The sequence below is a fragment of the Festucalex cinctus genome, chromosome 8 (genome assembly GCF_051991245.1).
Source record: "Festucalex cinctus isolate MCC-2025b chromosome 8, RoL_Fcin_1.0, whole genome shotgun sequence".
Classification (NCBI taxonomy): Eukaryota; Metazoa; Chordata; class Actinopteri; order Syngnathiformes; family Syngnathidae; genus Festucalex; species Festucalex cinctus.
In genome coordinates, this window is record NC_135418.1 from 19,577,402 (window position 1) to 19,599,919 (window position 22,518).

General features: G+C 42.0%; 1 protein-coding gene across 3 annotated transcripts in view; it reads right to left on the reverse strand.

The window, feature by feature from the left end:
• celsr2 (cadherin, EGF LAG seven-pass G-type receptor 2) overlaps nucleotides 1-22,518 on the reverse strand; it is a 57,916-nt gene that overhangs the window by 5,692 nt on the left and 29,706 nt on the right. For 2 of the 3 annotated variants that reach the window (XM_077529834.1, XM_077529833.1), the window contains exons 3-27: nucleotides 19,825-20,047; nucleotides 16,459-16,574; nucleotides 15,418-15,506; nucleotides 9,419-9,576; nucleotides 8,956-9,119; nucleotides 8,570-8,695; nucleotides 7,385-7,551; nucleotides 6,915-7,094; nucleotides 6,721-6,834; nucleotides 5,563-5,719; nucleotides 5,341-5,482; nucleotides 5,147-5,267; nucleotides 4,836-5,019; nucleotides 4,638-4,739; nucleotides 4,393-4,487; nucleotides 3,282-3,491; nucleotides 2,949-3,132; nucleotides 2,315-2,633; nucleotides 2,063-2,230; nucleotides 1,853-1,976; nucleotides 847-1,047; nucleotides 597-771; nucleotides 398-510; nucleotides 247-326; nucleotides 48-174 (exon numbers count right to left, since the gene is read on the reverse strand). In XM_077529834.1, the coding sequence (XP_077385960.1) occupies nucleotides 48-174; nucleotides 247-326; nucleotides 398-510; nucleotides 597-771; nucleotides 847-1,047; nucleotides 1,853-1,976; nucleotides 2,063-2,230; nucleotides 2,315-2,633; nucleotides 2,949-3,132; nucleotides 3,282-3,491; nucleotides 4,393-4,487; nucleotides 4,638-4,739; nucleotides 4,836-5,019; nucleotides 5,147-5,267; nucleotides 5,341-5,482; nucleotides 5,563-5,719; nucleotides 6,721-6,834; nucleotides 6,915-7,094; nucleotides 7,385-7,551; nucleotides 8,570-8,695; nucleotides 8,956-9,119; nucleotides 9,419-9,576; nucleotides 15,418-15,506; nucleotides 16,459-16,574; nucleotides 19,825-20,047 (3,839 nt within the window). The remainder of the gene's footprint in view (nucleotides 1-47; nucleotides 175-246; nucleotides 327-397; nucleotides 511-596; nucleotides 772-846; nucleotides 1,048-1,852; nucleotides 1,977-2,062; nucleotides 2,231-2,314; nucleotides 2,634-2,948; nucleotides 3,133-3,281; nucleotides 3,492-4,392; nucleotides 4,488-4,637; nucleotides 4,740-4,835; nucleotides 5,020-5,146; nucleotides 5,268-5,340; nucleotides 5,483-5,562; nucleotides 5,720-6,720; nucleotides 6,835-6,914; nucleotides 7,095-7,384; nucleotides 7,552-8,569; nucleotides 8,696-8,955; nucleotides 9,120-9,418; nucleotides 9,577-15,417; nucleotides 15,507-16,458; nucleotides 16,575-19,824; nucleotides 20,048-22,518) is intronic. The other variant, XM_077529835.1, reaches the window with a different exon arrangement.

The window sequence follows — 22,518 nt, forward strand, 5'->3', positions numbered from 1 at the left end:
CTACCACTACTACTAATTAACTGTAAAATTATCTTCAGCAGGCGCACCTGCACACAGTTAAAGCCGGCAAACAAGTAATGGAAGATGATCATGTCACTGTTGACAGACAGCAAAGCCAGGAAGCACGTGACTGAGACCAGGAAGAGGACGCCGCCTGCTGTCTTCAGGCCCGACCTGCGGGAGACAAAATCCATCGCAATCAAGACTGACTCTTGCGGGCGGTCAGTAGTTTGGTCGGACACTCACACACGAGGCTCCTTCTCCAAGCTTTGGCGTCTCAGCGAGCAAGATGCTCTGGATGACAGGATGTACAGGAAGACGTTCATCTGTGCAAACAATCGTCAAACTGCATCGCTGCTTCTTGCTCTGGACACGAGAAGAATCTACCAAGACTCACCGACACCGCCATGGCGATGGGCCCGGCAAAGCTCCAGATGAGGGTGTCGTACATGGACAGCCAGCAGAAGTCTGGGTTGCCGTAACCTTCGGGGTCCAATCCCACTGCCAAACCTACCCAGTGAGTGGGTTAAGAAAACAACTCATCCTTTTTTTGGTGTGCATCATAACAACAATAATACTTTTCTGATATTATAAACCTGTGATGAAGGCAGGCACTCCCCAGCCAATCAGATAGTAGAATCTCATGGGCCCATAGTTGATGTCCCGAACTTCACTGATCATTCGGTACACGTGCAGACCCTCCAGGAAAAGCCACGAGAACGTGCACAGGTAGAAGAAGTGCAGCAGGATGGCGATGACCGTGCACAAAAACTGCAGCAGAAGAAGTCGATTTTTGAAGATTTTACGACACGGATTAAAGAAAAAAAAAAAACTCTGGGTGCTCACTGGGTTGTCAGCCTGGTTGATCCCCAGGATGAAGACGAGCTCGGAGAGGAAGAGGGCGGTGGCGCCGTTGTTGACGATGCTGGTTTTGTTGCACTGCATGGCTCTCAGACACAGGAGGAAGACGGCGGTGAGGAAGAGGAAGCCCAGAGTGACTCCAACGCTGCTCCACGATAGGATTTTGATAGGCAGGATCTCACCGTTCTGTCGAAAACAATTGCAGACATCTGTAGGCTTGGACATCTTTTGAGTATATTTTTGACGATTCGCTGAACGATTCTTTTGAATGGCTCTTTGAAATGAACTGATTCTAGTGATCCAGTTCACCTAAAAGAACTGTAATGCCCATCACTACTTAGCACACAACATGTAGCTTAGTCTAGCAGAGTACAAGTCACCCGGATGTTTACCGTCCACTTGGACTCGCCGACGGCTGGATGTGCCAGTTTTATCCGGCTTTCAGTTGAAAACATATCTTTGGCGTGTCCTCCGTGGCTGTACTGCTTTTGAAGAAGTGCTTCTTTGTTGCAAGGTGAAATTCTACCTTTGATGTCCGACGTGGGACGCGATCATTCCTCGTGAGTTCTTTGTTGTCATTCATTCAATGTGTATTTTACATGATGATCACGTGACTGTCCGAAATGCCCGATACAGTACTTAATGCAAAAATATTCATAAAAAGTGCTATAAAATCATAATTTTTTTTTCAGGGAAGAATTGAAATGAACCATTTCACAGAATAGCTGGTTAGTTTTCATAAGTCAATGTAATACACGTAAACATTATGTCAAGCTAACAACAGATCATAAAAACATGTGACATGACTGTAAAAATAATGTGAGCAGTTCTGTAGGTCCATGTTGATACTTCTACTAGATGCCTTTTTTGGTAATAATAATAATTGTTCTACTTTATTTACTGTTTTGTCTATGAAGTCAAAAAGTGCAGTAGCAAGTTGAACTGAACTCTACAGCTAGCAGAAAGCTAATTTAGCTCACTTCATTCTTACCTCTCTCCTGGAGATGTCCATGAGCACAGCGAAGCTTGTCATGTGATAACACTGACAGCTTATGTGAGTGCTGTTTCGAAAGACCACCTCACATCCCTTCGCTGACCAGCCGCCCGTTCCAGCTCTGGAATAAAAACACAACCATCAAACATGACAACAAAACAACAACACAATCTCATTTTCTTTTCCTGTTACGAGTGTGCACTCAACAGTATCGAGTGGTTCCAGAAGACGCAGATGGGTTTGGAGCGCTCCTCGGTGGTGACCAGGCGGAACTGCACGGTGATGGGTTTGTCCAGCGGGTGCTGCAGCAGCTCGTCGTTGTCGTGCACGGTGATGCTCACCACGGGGGTGTTGATTACGGGGCGCTTTGGCACACTGAAGAAAAAAAATACACTCACTCACATTCAAACCAACAGATATTTTTTATTTTATGTGGGCGCACATGCAAACTATTCTTACCGGAGACTTCTCTTATCAGGGTCGTAGCTCTCAGGTAACAGAGACGCCAGACTGTGGAAGATGATCACGCTGGCGACGGCGTCTGGTTGGTTGTCGTCGGGATGCCGCCGCTTCCTGTTGGCGGTGCGGTTCCTCAGCGACGATTCTGGGAAAGTGTCCAGATTCTTGTGGCCCTTGGTGTCCACGGGCAGCTGGAAGACCGAGTCGGGCAGGGTGACGGTGGTCTCCAGGTCGGCGGGTCGGGGGCCCCTAAGGGACTGGTACCGGGGGAGTTTGGCCCCGGCAAAATTCATCTTTTTCAGACGGTCCACTGAGATGACTGTACAGGACAAAATGAAATAGGTCCATCATTACTATTACTATTATTTACAATTCAAATAACCTGGAAATATTTGTATTAATAAACAAAATAAATCATATTCATGTTTCTATTACCAATGACACTGCAAAGAATGAGTCAATAGAGGGCGCTAGGGCTCAAGTTAGTCTCCATACAACAACAATACCAAAGTCCATGTGCTAGTTTTGTTGCAATGTATTTTTTTTTACATTCAGGTGAACTGATGGAATCTACAGAGTAGAACAATTGAACAATTAATCAAATTCAAATCGTTCAACCCGAGTACAGTCTCACCGATATGTGGTGTGACGATGGTAAAGGGACTGAGGTACGTCTTTTTCATGTTCTGCGCCAGAGTGTTGGCGTATTCCTCGTAGCGGCGCAGCAGTGCCGCCGTGCCGCCCTCCGTGTGCTGGATCAGCTCCCAGTGTGGACGCGTGTCTGGAGACAGGATGGCACTGCCCACGCGGACCAGGTTCTGCGGGGTGATAGCCAGAGGAGATCATCCGGCTCATTTGAAAGGTTTTATTGATTTTTTTAAAAATCATTATTTATTTATTTAAAAAAGAAAAAAGAAAAAAAAAAGGATCAAGTGGCGTGATGGTAGAGGCGTCGTTTGTCAGTTACCTCGGTGAAGTGGACGTCCTGCGTGGCCGTGAGCTTGAATCCCTGCTGCTTGCTCTCATGCTGCAGCAGTTTCTGAGTGAGTCCGTAGGCCACTTTCACGTCGCTGCCGTAGTACTTCTCCGTGTGCAAGGTGGCATTGGCCAACATGGCCGCTGTCTGTTGGACGTGGTTCGAGTCCAGCAGTGATGCATTATGGGAAAACCTTTCAGACTAGAAGAAGTCCACATATGAAAAGGATTATGTGAGATTCGCATACTTAGTGATTTTCAATAGTTTAAAAATAATTTAACATGTTTTTTTTTTGTTTTTTTTTTAATTTTGGTCATGGCTGTCTTGGATGCTTATTCAAGAATATTTTGGGTTATTTATTTTTATTTTTTTATTTTCCCTAAGCAATTGAATGGGTTTCAATTATTCTTGGATTTTCACTACTTGCGGTCTGATGAATTTGTCCCTATCCCCATAAAATTTTTACGTTAATGGTGGAAAAGGGGAAGTAAAAAAAAAAAAAAGGTACTTAATTTTTAAATGCAATCGTATCTGCATAAAAATGAACATTCAAGGACGGCAAAAATCCAATATTTTTTAGTTTTGAGTTATAGTTACCGGTAATTTTTTTCCCCAGAGATATTTAGCCCCACTTACTCTTACTCTCTCTTACTCTTACTGTACACTTTTTTGTGGAAAACATATTTTGAATATTTATCAGTGGTTTTAAACATTTTTGGGGGGTTTGTGAAAAAAAAAATGATAATAATAATAATAATAATAATAATTTGAGTTTTATTTATTTATGTTTTTAAATTACTCAAGGGACCACGTAGAGTGTGCCTGGGGGCCGCCAGTTGCCCATCCCTGCTGTAAAGGCAAGTCCTTTACTGAGCTAAAGTGCAGAATGATATTAATAATACATAATCTCACAAGTAGAAAAAGCTATCTAATATTCTGGGATCATAGTCTAAAGAATCTAATAAAAGAAGAATCCCATTGAAAAGGGTAATATGTGACATCTGGTGCATGCCCCATAACATTGTGTTTCCTGCAAATCAAGATGGCAAATATTTGAACATTTATTGCTTTAAGGAAATAAAGCGAGAGAGAAACCACACACCAGCGCTCTCAGCTGGCTGAAGGTGACCGACGTGCAGTTGAAGAGATTAGGAGGCAGCCAGCCCTTGTGCTCGTCACAGTGGCGAATGGCCGTGCCTGGGCAGGAAAAGGAGGAGGAAGAGGAGGCGTGAGATGTTATTACACGAGGTGGGAAATAGATTGCAGCTTAAAAAAAGGCTCCAGGCGACCTCCATGCATAGCCATTATTTTATGCTAATCGGAACGTCATCTGAAAAGATGTCCTACCCAGGGTCCCCTTGGGGCAGGGGACTGCTGCAGGGAGCCCAAACTTGGTCCTGGGCCACCAGATTCCAGCCTGGATGGCCTGAGGGCAGCTGTCATAGATGACTGGCACGGATGGAGCAGAACGGGTGGAAAATGGAAAAATATTTAGAGTGCAGAACATCGGAAATGGAGATGAAGCTAAATATGACGGGCTGTTACCTTCGCAGCCATTAGGGGAAACCTCGGCGAAAGGGTTGTCGCAGCGATCGCACTGGCGTCCGATCACGCCTGCTTTACACTGGCACTGACCGCTCTCGCGCTCGCATGTCCTGGAAAAGGAGCCCACTGGGTAGCAGTCACACAGCAGGCATGTGTCGCTGCCTTCAGGACGATAGTGATTGTCCTGCAAAGGGCACAAATTCTGATTAGAACCGTTGTTTTATATTTATTTATATTAATAGCACAATTTTTGAAACGCCCTCTATTTAAAAAAATGTAGCTTAACCTTCCCCAACCAATGACACTCTCACCTTACAGCGACACTCTCCACTGGTCTTGTTACAGTCCGAATCAAACCCGCGCTCGGTGGGACAGTTACATGGCCCGCAGGTCTTGTGACCCCACCAACCCCGTGGACAGGGCAGGTCAGTCCTGCAGGGAAACAAGCATACTTTAAAACATCCCGGCATAAGCACAACCAGATGTTACTATGGCGTTAATGTACTTTTTCTCGCAGTAATGGCCAAAGTAGTTGTGTGGACAGTCACATGTGTAACCGCGAGAGGAGCTGGTCTTCCTGGTGCACGTGGACTCGTGCTCGCACAGGTTGAGCGTGCACGCGTCTGTGCAGTTGGTGCCGTAGTAACCTGCAGACAAGGAAGTGAACCTGAAGTGGGCCATGTGACAAATGGATCATTTCAAAAATATTTTGTGAAGTGATGCGGACCAGCGCGACATGTGCACGAGTAGCTGTCCCAGTCGTCGCTGCAGTAGCTGTTGGCGGGACACGGGCTGGAGCCGCAGGGGTCGGGCACGTTGCAGCCCGGCTCCACGTTCACTTTCCTGGCCTGACTCAGACTCAGAGCGCCACCAACCCGTAGACCCTGCAAAGAGATTGGTCATGAATGAATTGGTCATGTATTTATACAGGAGTGTGTGTCAATGCATTAGTGCTGTCACTATCGAATCTTTTTAAAATCAATTTTCTTATTGATTGTTCAATTGAATAATCGAGTGATCAAAATCTTTTTTTTTCTGTTAAGACATTAAAGTTGGAAGTAAATTAAATCGAGTGGATGTAAGTACTTATAGTTTCTTATATTCTACATGTTTTATGCAGCATTCTCAAACACAACCAACAAAATTAGTCTTTGCTAAACGGTTAACAATCGCGACCACTTCAGGTAAACAAACATTGCAATTTAGTTCACACATACATCAATATATCCACAATACACATGTAATAGTGTCTTTAAAATCACTTACAGACGATGCTTCAACACTATTACACGAATAAACAAGGGTATTAGCCTATGCTAAACGGATAGCAATCGCGAATAGCATTAGCACGCTAGCAATGATCATGACCAATGTACGATTTAAGTAAACAAACACTAACTACCATTTAGTTCGCACATGCATCATTAAATCCACAGTACACGTCTTAAACGTCCCTAACAGACGATGCTTCAACATTATTCCATGAAGGGTAGAGCTAGCTGTTCGCGTCAATAACTTCCTGTTTATGTCTTCTTATGGGCACGTTTAAATGCATCACTGCCCTCTACTGGTTAAGTGATGAACACCTAAAACCGCGTGGGAGGTTATCTTTTGGAATAAAAGCCCAAGTGCTTTTTAGGAAGTTCAAAACTTACTTTACTTACTTAAAAAAAAACAAAAAAAAAACACTAAGTACTAAGTCAGTGAGCATTTTTAAGCAGACAAATAACATCCACCATTCGGCTACTACATGGACGGCGCAAACATGGTTCCGGCAAAGTTTCGAGGCAGAAATTTTATGTGAACCTATTTTTAAATTCAACTTATACGATTTGGTCTGCTGTTTTTTTTTTGCCTGCTCTACAATAAATTCTCAGGGTCTCACTTGTATGCAGCCTCGGAAGCCATGCTGAATTTTCCCATCAGTCATTGCTAAACCTCCAACACTCACAGCCTTCAGCTTGGACTCTTGCAACTCCCCATCCACCTGCATACTGGCCTGAAACACACAGACACATATTTAGTTCGCACTGCTGAGCAACAAGATTGCCATGAATAAATATCGCCATGTTTTCTCACCAGGTAGAGTCCGTGATCTACTGATAGAACAGCTTTATGGTGACCCGCCGGCCCGCCCAAACTGCTGATATCCAGCTGCAAATGATGCCAGTCGCCGTCGTTCACCAGCACCTCCTCTACGCGGGACAGTGTGGAGTCCTCCCCCCTGTGCAGACCCATCAGCACACTCCCACCACGCAGCTGCAAAAGGGAGAAAGGTGAAGAAAAGGACAAAAGTAGCAGGGAGGGGAGTGAATCAATAACAGAAGAGAACAGCAGGAGAATAGTAAGCAAAAATACAAAAACATTCACATTTGTAGGAAGAAAAAGTGTTCCTGTTTATTTCCCTCCTAATTAAAATATTCCAATTAAATGTTTTTACCCTTAGGATTAAACTGACATTTCCGTGTATTACAACATGTGAGCAGAAAAATAAGCATGTGATGCAACGAGGGGCAAAGAAGTTTAAAAGCCAACACTAGCAATCTCACCTGCAGGGTGAGGTTGTGCCGCAGGCCGGAGGAGATGTGCAGCAGCACGGCGCCCGGCTGACGGGTGCGCAGCATCAGCTCCACGTGCCAGGGGACGGAGGTCGCCGTCGCCAGGTTGTTCCATTGCAACAGGCTGTTGCCCAGGAAACGCTGCGGGCTCGCCATTACTGCGGAGAACAAATTGGTTTGTCGATGTATAAGTGAAATTGAAATAGAAAATGCTTGGATAACAGCACATGTCAATGAGAAACACTCTGAATGCTCAAATTGAATGTTGAGGTAACTTTCCCCCATCAGCACTTTTAATCATCTGAATCCTTACTAAGAAAAAAACCCTCAAAATTCAAATAGCAACGTGAGGACTGTGACAACGTTCCTTATCTTCCTGCTTGTTATTTCTGCGCCAGTGCACTGCACTTCCTCTCACCTCCTTTCATATCTGTTATCACGAAAAACAAACAATCATCTTTTCCCTCGTTTGAAACACAGTAAACACAATATGCGAGTTGTAGACTCACATGGCCTATTTTGAGCTAACCATAAATCAACGCAAAAAACGGCTATGGTGTATCAGGTGAAACAAAACGGGACACTGGAGAACACGGGAACGGAAACAAGATAAGTCATGCGTGTCTGTAGCACTCAAAGCGCAATTAGTCGCGGCTCAAATATATTTGAGCAGCCTGTTCGACACTCATAACTGACACTGACGTTGTGGGAAATTGGCCATAAAATTGTTAATATGTCAAAAACACAAGTTAATATGATTTAATATGATGATCACTGGAAAAGCCATCAGCTGGGTGATACTGCCCTCTAGTGGGTTATCCGTGCACATATATGTCAGGGTTTTAATGGGAAAAAAATATATACACTCATGAAATAGAGGGCTCAAAATGTCTTGTATTTAATATGATACTGTATAAATAAAGATGATGATAATAATGAAGTATGGAGACGTCCACCACCCAAATCAGTGGAACACAGATTGCCTGCGCCACAAATTAGACCAGGTTTCTTTCTCTCTCCTTCCATCCATCCATCCATCCATCCATCCATCCATCCATCCATCGGATTTTTCTTTTCAAACCTAAATACAAGTTCAGGGTCATGAAAAGTCATAACTAAATAAGACCTCTTCCCAGGTGCGAACATTCAAAGCGACACTTCCACTCTCTGCCTTACCTCGTTCACAGTTTCTTCCCCCGAATCCGAGGGGGCAGTCACAGCTGAAGGAGCCCCATAGGTTGACGCAGGTCCCTCCATTCAGACAGGGGTTGTTGTTGCAGAAGTGTCTTTTGGCAGAGCATCCTGGGAAGGTGAGAAAAAAAACAACAAAAGAGATTCATCTTCATGCTTGACGCGTTCCTACCTCATTATATCATCACAGCAGCAAAGGGAGGAAGGTAGCAAACTATTCCAGTCATTTCCTCCTGATTCGTCTTCCCTGCCGTGCTCATTATAATCAGTGTTTGCTCTCTCTCACTTGGCAGCTCTCACGCACACGCTGACTACAAAAACAGAACCAAAGCCGGTTGAGCTTTTGAGTGTCGGACGGCGTCGCCGAGTACCGGGCAGCGTGCCGTTGTTAGCGATGAAGCCGGCCATGTCGGCGCGCTGGTTGTCCACACGCAGGTTCTTCATGCAGCCCACAAATTGGCGGTTGCGGACAGGAAAGTCCTCTGGGAGTTTGGGGACACCTCCGAGGAGCAGCGGGCCGGTCAGGTCCAGCGATCTGACGCCACAGAATATGAACATTTAACATATTGCACGGTTTTGCGTCGCTTTTTGCTTCTTAAAAGACATCATTAAGGGAGAGACACATAAAAAATTCATAACAGAAACAGTGTGAAGTGTTACTACGTTATTAGTGCCTGCAGATAAAACCAGAAAAATAGTAAACATCCTGGAAAAAGTAACACCCTGGAGATGTGGAACTTCATTCCATGTGTTTACTCTTAATGAGCCCACTGCAAAGAAAGTCATGTAGAAGTAAACACAGTTGTGAGAGGGTGAAACTTAAAATATTCTTACTTTTTGCTCCCTGATTGGCTTCCCTGCGCGGAGCAGGTGTAGTTTCCAATCACATGACCAAACCTCAGCGCCACAGGGTTGTCGCAGTTGTCCACGGTCACCACCACCACCTTTTGGTCGGACGGACCCTGCGGCAGGCCGGCCTGGTTTACAATGGGCTGTGTCAGGCACATACAAAAACAATCGGATGATTCGCATGAATTCAATAGTAAACTCACAATGAATTGCAAATTTTACATCTGTTCAAAATGTACAATAAAATGTACAATAACAGTTTTTACTAAGTTTTTATACTCTTCAAAGAATGTTAAACCAATAGAAATATGGTCACATCTTTTAGTCAATGATACAGTAATTTCCTAATAATTCATAAAATTGAAAAAGATGTACCGTACTCTACTGTAAAAAATTGAGTGTGATATTGTTTTGTGTTGAGGTCATTTTCTGCCACTAGATGGCATAAATGCATTTATAAGACATTGGTAATAGCTCAGTGCATTATTCTTTTCATGTGAAGATCTATATTTAACATGAAGTAACATTTGCACGTTTTTAAAATTATATAATATAATATAATATAATATAATACAACTTGACCCCAGTCTCTACAAATATATGCATTACTGCAAAATTTTTACGTGGACGAGTCTGCTGCGATGCAACTGGGATTCCCAAAGTACAGACTTTCCAAGTAAGGGGTGGTCTTAATCACGTGTTAAAAAAAAATTAGTAACGTTAAAGGAACTTTAAATTATCTCAAAATTTTGCATTAATTTTGACACCCCTAGTTATTACTATATGTGTTTATAAAGTCAATTATTATAGTGTTAAAAACACTTTTTTTTTTAGGGACGCTAGAACGCATTAAAGACATTTCTATTCATTTCAATGGGAAAAGATGATTTGAGATACAAGCGTGGTCACGGAACAAATTCAACTCTTATCTATCTATAGGCACCACTGTACTCTGAGATGTATTTAAAATATTTTGGTTACTTTTTCAGCTACATGATAATGCCAACTAATACAAACATTTACCAGCAGGACAAGCCAAGCTACAATAATAATCATATTTTCAAATTCAGACAGACTTCACATAATTAAGTCTTTTTCCACACTAACAATTATGTACAGCATTTCACTTCAAATACTTTCTAGTGTCTGTGCTGATTTGTTCTTTGTTCATGCAAAATGTTTTGTCCGCTCAACCTAGTGGAAAATAGCTTGTTCAGATTGACAGATTAAAGTATAAATGGAAGCTCAAGTCCAATCACACGGCTATTTTAAGGCACTGCAGTATTTTGGGTGACTAAGCAATCATAAATAGCAGTGTTGTTAAGAAAATATTGTATTGTTCTGCCGCATTGAGGAACGGATTATTCGGCAAATCGGCAGAGACGGCAGCCAGTGCAAAGCTGCACGCAGCTTTATGAGCCAGATTAATCGGTGCCGCTTTGAAACTGGGAAAGATCAGCCAAATGATCTTTTGCCTTGAGCCTGTTTCGGCCTCCCGTTCAGCTCCCCAAATCTGCTTATTACAAATTCTGTTGTGCATTTCGATAATTCATACAACAATGCAACAGCTAACGGCAGCGTATGGTGAGATAACGCACACACGCGCGCGCAAATGGCCGCCTCTCGGCAGGACACCATCCCTGTCAACAAAGGCTCGTCTTCATTGTCTGAGAAGCCAATTGTGGGGAGGCGGGGTTTGGGGGCAACAAAAGCAGGAAGCGGGAGGAGGGTGTGGGCCGCGGGGGCTGAGAATGATGATTCTATCAATAAAGGTCACGACCTTTTTTCAACGTGGGCAGTTTGTCTGAGGTCCCGTCAAGCCCATATTAACCCTAAGCACAGGTTCAAGCTGCTGCTGCAAACCGAGGGCGAGAAAAAGCCCCCCCTAACAACGCCCCCCCCGACTGACCGACCCTTTGGTCCGCAAAGGAGAGGACGCGGCGCTGCGCTGTCAGATGGTCAGACGGGATTTAGCAGGACTTAGCCCATCTCATATGCAGAGACGACACGCAAACGGTTTGAACTTGTTCGGTGCTGACAGCTTGTGAACGGACACCATTTCGCATGTTTTGATTGTCTTACTGGAACCAAAATAGATCAACTTTACATCATTCAACGGCTTCTCTAGGATGCCAGCTGTCATCTTCCAATTTGCTTGCGTCTCAACTTTAGCCAAGTTTCACAGCAAAACTTCTTTTTGTTAATATTTTAGATTTTCTTCCTTTTTGGACAATTCCTAAATTTCATAATACAGTGGAACCTCAGCTCACGAATGACTCCACATATCATTAGCCTAGTAGCATAATTGTTTTAATTTTTTAGCATTTCCATAAATAAAAAAAATACAACATAAAAGAAGAGTCCAGTTGCCTCAATTCGACCATTGCAGATTAGCATGACCTGATGTTTAAAAACATCTATGCAAGCATAAAGAAAAAAAAAAAAAAACATTGGAAGAGTAATTTTAAAATGACCAAGGAAAATTACGCTAACAATACAAAGACATAAGACTAATTAGTCAATTAGTGGAGCCCAGAGTTCAAAGCAAACATGGTGGATCAGCTTTTAGCTGTTATGCTGCACATCATTGGACTAAGCTGCCAACAGAAGTGAAGTCAATCGTTTTAGATCCAGGTTAGAACCTATGCTTTATTAATTGATTGCTTAAGGATGTCAACCTTAAACATTTCTTGACAATAATATGTTATATGTGACCTTTTTAGTCCAAACATGACATTCTGATAAATATTACTTTTGTGAAATATGAGTTAAGCAGCAAAATCCACCTTTTTTTATACATCTCAGGGGGCGGCCATTTTGCCACTTGCTGTCGACTGAAGATGACATCACAGTTGCTCGGCCAGCCAATAATGACTGACTGTCAGGCAACAACTAATCACAGCTCACATGATGTCATCTTCAGTCGACAACAAGTGGCAAATGGCCGCCTTCTGATATTGATAAAAATGGCTGGATTTTTCCACTTAACTAATAATCCACAAATGTAAGATTAATCAGAACACCGTATTTAGACTAGTGGTGTTGCATAGAACATATTGTCAAGATTTTTTTGTGTGCGTGTTGACTTCACCTTTAAAAGTTTAATATAATTTCCATTAGATGGCTAAAGATTGCCATATCTTGTAACACTGGACTGTGCTAGTGGCTAGCGAGTGTTTTGCTTCCAAAATGTCTTAATACATTTAGCCCTTTCAAGTCACAGCCATTCATCGCGAGCTTGTTAAGTCAACTGGTTCTTTATTTTTTCAGCAGCGCGGGCCAGTGTGTTACAAATTTGTCGATGATGAAAAAGGCAAACACGCCGTTTGAATCGGCCAACGGTGAAATCATCCGACATGCTCTTTTTTTTCTCTCCACGTTGTTTCCCCCCCACGACCACCTTCCCCTCTCTTGTGAAAGGTCCGGAACAGGCAGCGCTCCAGATTGGACGCTCCTTCGCTGACCTCTGCTGTCATCAGTCACGGCTGTTGACTCGCCAATAATGACTGACTGTCAGGATGACATTCGGACACACAAAGGCCATTCCTGTCAGCGCTGATTGGAATGTACATATTTGCTCAAGTGCGACTCTGACCTGTCCATGACAGGAGGATTATGGGAATATGAGTTTCTTGCAACAAAAGGAGGACGGGAGGTGAGCAAAAGGAGCATGAGAGAAGTCACACGCACATATGCGGATCTAAGATTGACTGGAAAAACCATAGCAACAAGCGAGTTGGGCCCTGAAGCGCGGCGTCGCCGTTCAAAGCCCGAGTCAATACTTCTCGTCGCTTTTCTTCCGCTGCTCTCCCGCAACACAGAGTGAAGAACCTTCCCCGGGGCCGCATCATTCACTGCCCGCGGTCCCAAAGGAAGCAGAGCCACGCACAAAGGCTGCGGTCATTGCCATTCTCCACAGTCCCCGCTAACCATGAAAGCCACATTTCAATCTCAAACGCACCCCTCCCCGCCACACGGTCCCACCCCCTGCTGATAGGGATGGGTCAAAGAGGGCCACCGTGGGATACCTCCAGTGGGAGGAGCCATGTTTATACCTCGGCCAGTCAGGGAAGCTCAGTCAGAGTTGAAGGTATGCTAGTGGTGTCCAAAAGTGAAGGAATTAATCTTCGTTTTTCTTCTTAATAAGACGTTTTGAGAACTGATGCCAACTTTGGAGGAACAGTTAAGAGAAGTGTGCTTTGCTACGTGTGTGTGTTGAGAGTTAACCAGGTGAGCCACAGGAAATGACATTTCCAAAAATTTATATTTTATTTCATTATTATTATTATTTATTTTATTTAATATATTAAATAACATATCTTTGTCCATCTATCTATGCCAGGAACATATAATGACAGGAGTAACAATTAAATGATCTTCCACTAGATGGCAGAAGGTAAAATTATCCTGAATACCCAACTGTTGCCATGCATACGGCAAATATACACAAAATATAATTAATATAAATATAAAAAATACAAATATAATAGATCATCCCAATATAATTGGAAAAATTATAGACGAGCTAACAAATAGCTACATGACATAACCACAACGTGTTTTATGAACACAAGATACACCAGCATACTGTATCAGCTGTGCCTACATGGCGGCCATGTTGGTAGGGGCGACTTTCCCATCGAAGGCCATGCATGGATATAAAAAAATAGGTAATAACTTCCTCATTTCTCAACTGATTTTCATGAGGTTCATGTGTCAAGGCCAAAATGTGTGCTATCAATATAGCACATTCGTATTTTTTTCCGCTTCCCATGTTTTAATTGTATGGCATTGTGTACAAACGTATGCAGCACAATGTGGCGGCAACCTTGTTCTTTTTGTTTATTGTGACATTTTAATTTAATTTAAAAAAATGAGCGTTGGCTCAATAAAGCTTGGGAAACAAGCCACACTGAGTTTTGTGTGGAAGAATATTCAAAATACACTTTTGTAATAAACTACAATCAGGCTACACACACTCCAAAACCTTGTAGAAAAATTTGCCAGAAGAGTGGAAATTGTTACAGGGACTTATTCCATATACTGTTGTTTTTCAGTCAGTTTTAACTTACTCTTATCAAATCAATAAAAAGACAAACATGCTTGCTAAAATGTTTTTTTTCTTGTTTTCAAAAATATTCACATACGATTTGGTCAATATGCTAACCATATTTTCTTCCAACTTCACTATATGTTTAATGGTGGGATGTCCAAAACCTTTTGACCATATAGCATCATATACTCTTACCACAGATGGTTATATAAAGACATGTGAATGTTTCTACGGCGTAAGAATTTTCAGCTTTTGTAACAAGTTGACTAAAGAGTCCATAATGGGTTGTTGGCCAAATGACAAGTTTTCCCACCCCCTTCATCACTTTTGTGGGCACAGCCATGCTATCATAGACATTGAATAGAAAATGTGAACTGCAGGGGTGTGTGTGTGTGTGTGGGGGGGGGGGGTGTTGGTGGGTGGGGGGCATCTTTATAATGCAAAGTGGCTTCCTCAATGGACAAAAATGTGACATTCCGTCTGGGAAAGCGCAGACAGACAACAGGTCCGCACATTCCTCACCGATTGAGATGTGGACTTGTTGGTATGGAGAAATGCGTTAGTCACAACATCTTCAATCCAATCTGTGCAGGTTTTCAAAAATAATGTCCACCACCCCCACAAATAAACACTTCAATCCTTTGGCAGCTCTCCAGATTATCAGCTTGTCAGCAGCCATTGTTTAGTGACACTGATGAGACAGAACAACAAAGTCACTCCGCTGTCTGCTTCTTCACTCCCTCTGCACTTGTTCTAGCATCTTATTGGCAAGCCACTTCTTTAAAAAACCTTCAATGGAATCAGACCCTTCTGATGGACATTTTGTTGCAGATAAACCACTCGCTGTCTGTGTTTTCCTGTCTAATGTTTTGTCAGCTCTCGAAAAGGAGGGAAGTGCACATGGGCTAAAATTAGCTAAGTGAGACGATACCTTGTTGTAGTAGTGGACCTCCACCACATGCCACTGGCCGTCGCTCACACCGCCGACAATCGAAGGGGAAACGGTGGTCTTGGTTTCACCTGTGAAAAGAGTCAGGATTAATAATAATGATGAAGTATTTCATCATTCTTTTGGATGAAATTTAAAACAGCAAAGTGAGGCGAGTGTAAACTTGCTGACTGCCTTTTTTTGTTATGTGCTGAGGTTGGATCCCAAAGCGCAGAAACAAATAAGATTTTAACTCTTTATTCGCCTAACATCGAGAGGCGTGGAACAAACTTGACTAGACAAGAAACAACGAGAATGTATCAAGAATCACGAGACGCAAAGCTAACTTGGGCGGTGGAGTTGCACGGAGGAACAGAGGTAATAATCCGACAAAAACACACTCTTCCTCAGTCAGGCTTATATAGACAGCGAATCGATCTTATTGGCTGTGGCTAGATATGTGGGTAACAGGACTGACATGGAATTATCTGATTGGCTGTTGACCAGATAAAGCGATTAAAGATGCCTGACATCACATAGCGTTTTACCAGTTGAAACTAGATGGTGGTTACATCAGTTCAAAACAGACAGTTGACCCAAACATAACCCTTGTATGACCCAGTCATGACATTTTTTGCCAAGTTTTAGGACCTTAAACTGTCCAACTTCTATTTTCCAAAATTAGGCTAAATTCTGATGAAAGTAAGTGGCATTTAAAAAAGAATGAAAAACTAGTTTGATGTAATTATACTAAGTTCAGTTATGTTGTGTGAAAAGATAGCTACCTAAAATTTGCTGAGTCAGAGCAGCGGCTAATTTGGATGACGAAAAAGTCCACCCTGTTGGGCTTACCTAAAATGGTTGAATTTAGAATTATTAATCATTCTGATATATATTTTTTAAATGAACATCTTTTCTAACTAATATGTACAAAAAAAAACACACACACACACAGACAAGTTGCTCGTGCTTTTTCAGTTCTTCCTAAAACGTAACCTAAAAGCCGAACATGTCAAATGTTTTGTGAGTAAGAGTGTTTGATACCTGCAGAGAAGGTGACTTGAATCTGTTCATTGATGATCTCCATGGCAATGAAGTCATGTTTCTCATTGAAGCGGCCGTTGTACAGCAGTAAACCGTGGGGCTCTTTTGTGGCAAATCTAGGACAGAAAAATTGAATTGTCAATATTTTGAAAATGCTACAAATCCCAGCTGGTAATTGGAGTCATTTGAATAATCTTTTATTCTTTATTGTCGAATGTAAAAAAAAATTAAAAAAAAAACAGAAATAAAATATAAAATTCTACATGTAAAGTGTTAAAAAAAGTTCTGCTCCTTTCCATCTTATGTGACAATGACAAAGATTTAATAGAGATGATAATCACATTACAAATAACCAATAAGAAGACAAGATTAATGAAGAACACATTGTGAACGAGAGATCTTTACAGCAGATGTGGCAAGACACACAGACGAAGTGTGCCATGAATAACGATTGGCACATTAAACAACACAGAGATGAGAAAATCTAGGCCGACGTCAAAGTAGCAGAGTGGGTCGTATGTGGCGGTGTAGGGGGAGGAGGAAGTGGTGGGGGTGCATTATTAGTGCACGGAGGGAGAAGTGTGAAGGAGGAAGTAGATTATTGAGCAGATGTTTGCATCTGGATCACTCGGACGGTGCATCTCCAATTAAGGTGTGAAGGGCAAATTCAACAATTCAAGGCCAAATTCTAACGTGTACGTATATTAAAGGGCCAATGGATTAATCAGCCGGTATTTGTTATAATGTGGGTTTTGTTTATTTGGGATTGATTAGATTTGGTTTTGTTTTCCATGTCTGTCTGGTTAGGTTTTTGTGTGCACCTGTGCTTGTCTACTTGGTCCCTTGTGTTTACCAATCAGCTCCCTCAGTCACTCGCGTCTTGTCGACCAGACACCTACAGGTAGGTGTCCATTAATGTCTCATCAGTCGCTTATAGTTAAGTTTCCTGGTTTCTTTCTGTCTTTGTCGGTTAGTTACTGGTCTTTGTATTATTATTAAGTCTTGTCATGTCTTTTTCCGAGTACTGTATTTGTTTTAGGAAACTTTGACCCTTTTTTTTTAGTACAGTACATCCTGCCTCTCTGCAATTGCGTCGTCAAACCAACACTCCAAACTACGACAGATATGAGACATTTTAAAATGGTAATAATCTTAGAAAGCATCTCTCCGACAATTAGTTGAGATTTTTTTTTTGTCTGCAGTTGAACTGTGACTTTTTGGTCCTTCCTGAAAAGCTATAGAGGCTCAATAGAGTTGAGTTGCAAGCATTATTATCTGCAGCTAATGTGATTTCTTAGGTCAAATAAGACATTTGGCTTCTGATCCTGAATGTGGATATAAATGCATTTTGGGGATGACATTCCCAACTCCTACTTTCAATGGATGCTCCCAGACAACATGAGCAGCCGCCTACCCCCTCTTGTAAAAGTCGTCCTACCCCCAATCCCAAACGTATGTGATGCTATTAGTGCAGTAAGTGGAGAAGAGCCGAGGGGCTTGACTGCTTACACAGAAAAGCCAAATCGGCACCTCGTCGGAGAGAGGATGCCGATTCAAACGACAGTGACACAATTCAGAAACCGCCCTAATAAACTCACAAACCTAAAAGAATGATTCTGACTCTCTCACTCGGCAGCCCTTTGTCGTCTTTGACGTATCTATTTAAAAGGCTCCACTACCTTGACCCCCCTCCAGGGCCTTGGGATCTATGAGAGTAATCAGCTGGAAGTAACGAAGCACATCACTTTGTGTCGCATTAGGCACCCATCAGTAAAAAAAACAACCAGTCTGGCCTTATGTGGGGAAGCATGTCACGCGATGCCAACATGCTGCAATGCATGAGACGTGTGCACTGAGGAGGAATAAAAAAAGAGACCTTTACTCATTGGGGCATGTATTCTGTATGTAATACTAAACTGTACTATATGCAACATACAGTACAATCACGAGATGGATAGTGCTGATTTCTTAATATTGGGTCACTATTTTATTTATTTATGACATTCACATTATTGAATTTATTATTCATCAATATGTATGCACAGTATTTTACACTGGCACATATGTCAAAATGAGCAAAATTATGAGACAATGATAAGTTTTAACATGATGATCATCTTAAATCAATCAGTGCTGATCAAATATTTACTATTTATCAAATCTCAGACTTACACGTGAAGCATAAGCAAACTTGTGGCCCAACGTAAACAATATTTGCATACTAATGTGTCCATCATAACACAAGTTGTTCCTGGGCGAAACCTGATCGGCGTCGGTTCAAGTGTCACCGCTATTTGTTCTCGCTAACCCGCCTCGGGCCCGAAGTATCGGCACCTTTTACGTTGCTGCTTCTGTGACTTGCCACTGAAATGTGGAGCGCTTTCCAAACTGGTTGGGGCGGTTCGCCATCAAAAAAGACGGTCACTCGAGCCGGGCTTAAAGGAGGGCCGGGCCCAGAGGGATCACAGGGGGGGATATTATTTTCACCTATAGACATTGTGAGGGTCAACTCCTGTCGGGCAGGTAGAGCGGTGATGCAAGCGTGATAGCTGTCACATTTCGTCTGATGCCATTTGAAATACTTGGCAACATCTGTGGTGTGTTCGAATTTCAAAACAACACATATTTATTGCCTATTCCATTACATGAAGGAGGGATGTTCTAATCATCAACTGGCGATTTTTGAGGCTTAATAATAAACAAAACTAAGTTCTAAGGATAATGTATTAACATTCACCCCCATATTGCCTGCAGGATCTCAACACCACAAAAATACACTTTCCCTTCTTTCCACTAGCCATGAAAAAAATGCACAGATGTCATGTGCTCTATTGCTTAGCAGTGGTTCGGCATTTATTTTTAGGTCAGGTGCTAGAATGTGACACTGCAGTGGCTTGACAGAAGAGGCCTGATGTTCAGTGATATCCTGAGAGGTGTATGGAGGTGGATGAGCACTGAGTCACACTGCATGAAGAGCAATGGAGGTGATACAAATAATACAAGTGATATAGAGTAGATGATACAGGTGATGTTGCCACTTTAAAAAAAATAACTTAGTTACTTTACTGATTAATTGTTTTAAAAGTAACTTAGTTACTTTATGGATTACTTGCTTTAAAACGTAACTTAGTACCTTTGCTGATTACGTGCTTTAAAAAGTAACTAAGTTAGCTTACAACACGTTACTTTAATAGTTATATTTAACAGATACTGACCACCCTGCTCAACATAAAAAATTGCTGTAAGCTTAAAAAACCTTTCCCTAGTAACGTTATACTGTTAAAACACCAGGTGATGTCGGTAATACAGATGATATATGAACCTAGTAGCAGGTGACATCTATGTGATGCGAGTATTGCAGCTTACGTGAGCGAGACGGTGAAGTGGAAGCGTTGGCGGAGACCCTTGAAGGTGAGGAAGGAATTTGGTGGGAAGTTGCGCGTGGTCATCTCACAGTAAGGCTTCTCATAGCCGCCTGATGGACACTCGCACTTGAACCCGCCCACCAGGAGGTTCACGCACACGCCGGCGTTCTTGCAGACTCCCGCAGCACAGCGGCCGGAGCGCGACGACAGCTCGCAGCGCTCTCCTGGGACATAGAAAAAATTAAATACCAATACCAAAACGCTATCTAAATTGTATCTCTAAAATAGAAGTAAAAAGAATTCTTGATTGATTTGAGATTTTAAAAAAATGCTTGAGGATTTTTTTTCCCTGCCTCGGGTAGCCGTTTAGTTGGTGTGCATGGTTGGAATTTGAAAGACAGTAAAGCTAGCCGTAGCAATGCTATGCATGATGGTAATAAACCGCTAATGTGCTAAAAAGGCCAACACCCTTAGGCATTATTGTGACCCGTTTTGGGCTTTTTGATGGTTCTGACCAAGTCATTTCAAAATAAGATACTGCCCAGGGGTTAAAAATAAAATCTTCCCAAATACAGTACTATATGCTAATATATGCTTTTATTTTGAAGTTATTGGCAGCATGTGTTGGTATCGAGGCTGACTTGACTGCTCTCTTCCCGACTGGAAGTTGGCTAGTTGGCTATCACAAACCGTTGCCACCAACATCAAAACAAAAATAATGTTGAAATCATTTTCAGTCTCTAATTAAGGACTCTCTCAATAATAATAATAATAATAATAATAATAATAATAATAATAATAATAATAATAATAATTACACTGATGTAGAATGTGGTGCCTGTTCCCAGTGCTAGCAGCTAGTGGCTAGCAGCTAACAGCTACAAGAGTGCCCCATATAGGCTGATAAGAGCTCGCGGTCTTCTTTTCTAAGGCAGTTTAACTGCAGAAAATGACTCTACACACTTTAATGCTGACAGCATTACACAGTTGCAGTTCCTACTCATCATTTTATGAACAAACCAGTTTGATTCTAATGTGCTGTTTTAGCCGGAAAAATCGCTACTATGGTTCTAATGTCAGTTTGTCTTGTAGTCTCACTTACGAATGTTTCTAGAGAAGAAAACGCAATTTGTTGATTTGCAATTTAAATTTAGGGATTGGGGGTGGGGGTGGGGGTGGGGGAGTATTTTTGCAAACACTCGATTAATCTATACAATTTTCTGTAGGATATCCGAATACCAAAATATTTAATAGCTGCAGCCCTACATTCAAATGTCTAAAATCTAAATGCTGTATTACTGATACAGTGTCCAATGAGTGTCTGTATTAACCATCATCAGAATAAACTTATTTTCCAACATTTTCCACTGAGCTCTCCATCCAGTGTCACAGCTAACTTTGCCTGCATTGAAATGTGTGTCAAACTTGCATACTTGTGGTACAAATGTAACAGTGGCGGCCCACATCAACAACATACACTAGCCTTTTATTTGGGATCATTAATCACGGTCCACTGAAAGTTTGCTTAAGAACTGCTGGGATGTGCGTTCAGTCAGTGGGGGAGAATCCACACGATGCTGGATCATGGCCATTTCTATTTTCTTTACTGTTTGTCCTCATTAGGGTCATATAGGTGTGCTGGATGACGTTGCCAATCGCAGAGTCTATGTCCACATTAAGACAGCGTATCTCCCTTGATACTGATGACCTTTCCAAAAAGGTGTCCCCTATGAGATGTCTACCTTCCAGCATCCGCGCTGCTAAGCTGTCGCGCTACGTTGCCAGGTGAGTGCGACAGCAGGGCGCAGAGCTCAGAGTGACAAATGCTCACCATATCCTGATTAATAATTCAAACAAGTCAATATAAGCAGCGACTACGTGTGAGCCACTTGCTGCCGGCATAAATCATTAAGGCGGCAAATTGCACAGACACCTCGGAGATGGGCGGAAGATGCACTGCGGCCTTTAATGTTTACTTGATGCATGCATAAATGATCAATGTGATTGGAATATGAGCCAATGTTAAATTATGTACTGTATTTACAAAATGGCATTTTCTCATCCCTCAAAGCATCACAAACTGAGAATATTAAAGAAGAGTAAACTCATGAAACATTGAGAAACGAGTCAATATGTATGCATAATAAATTCAAGGGCAGCAAAAAATATTTTGCACTTCTATATGTTAGATGGCAGGGGGGAAAAACACAGAGGACTTGTTTGTTTAAAATTGATGAAATACTCGACTTGAATATGACTTGGTATTCATGACTCAGCTCGACTCAGACTTTAAACAAGTGGTGCAGTCGGGCACTGATCCTCACATCTCATATCACTACTTTTCTGGAAAATAAAAGTCATCTTGCTAATTTGAATACTTCACAAAAGGGAACAATGCGTTAAAATTATGTTTCCAAACTTCTCATGCAGTTCAAGTGTTCAACAGAGCTAATTGATTTGTTCCTAAACTATTTCCAACACTTTAAATTGGTTAATAATGTGCAAAAATAAATGTTGTGGGCACAAACCAATAGCATGGATTTGTTAAAAAAAAATATATGAAATTGCCCATATTTGGACATACGGCTTCTAAGGTTACATCATGAAGCATCAATATTGTGACTTGGCTAAACCTCCTTGATTTTTGCCAGATCAACTTTGAACTTGCTTGAAATTTCAATGCTAAGACTTGAGA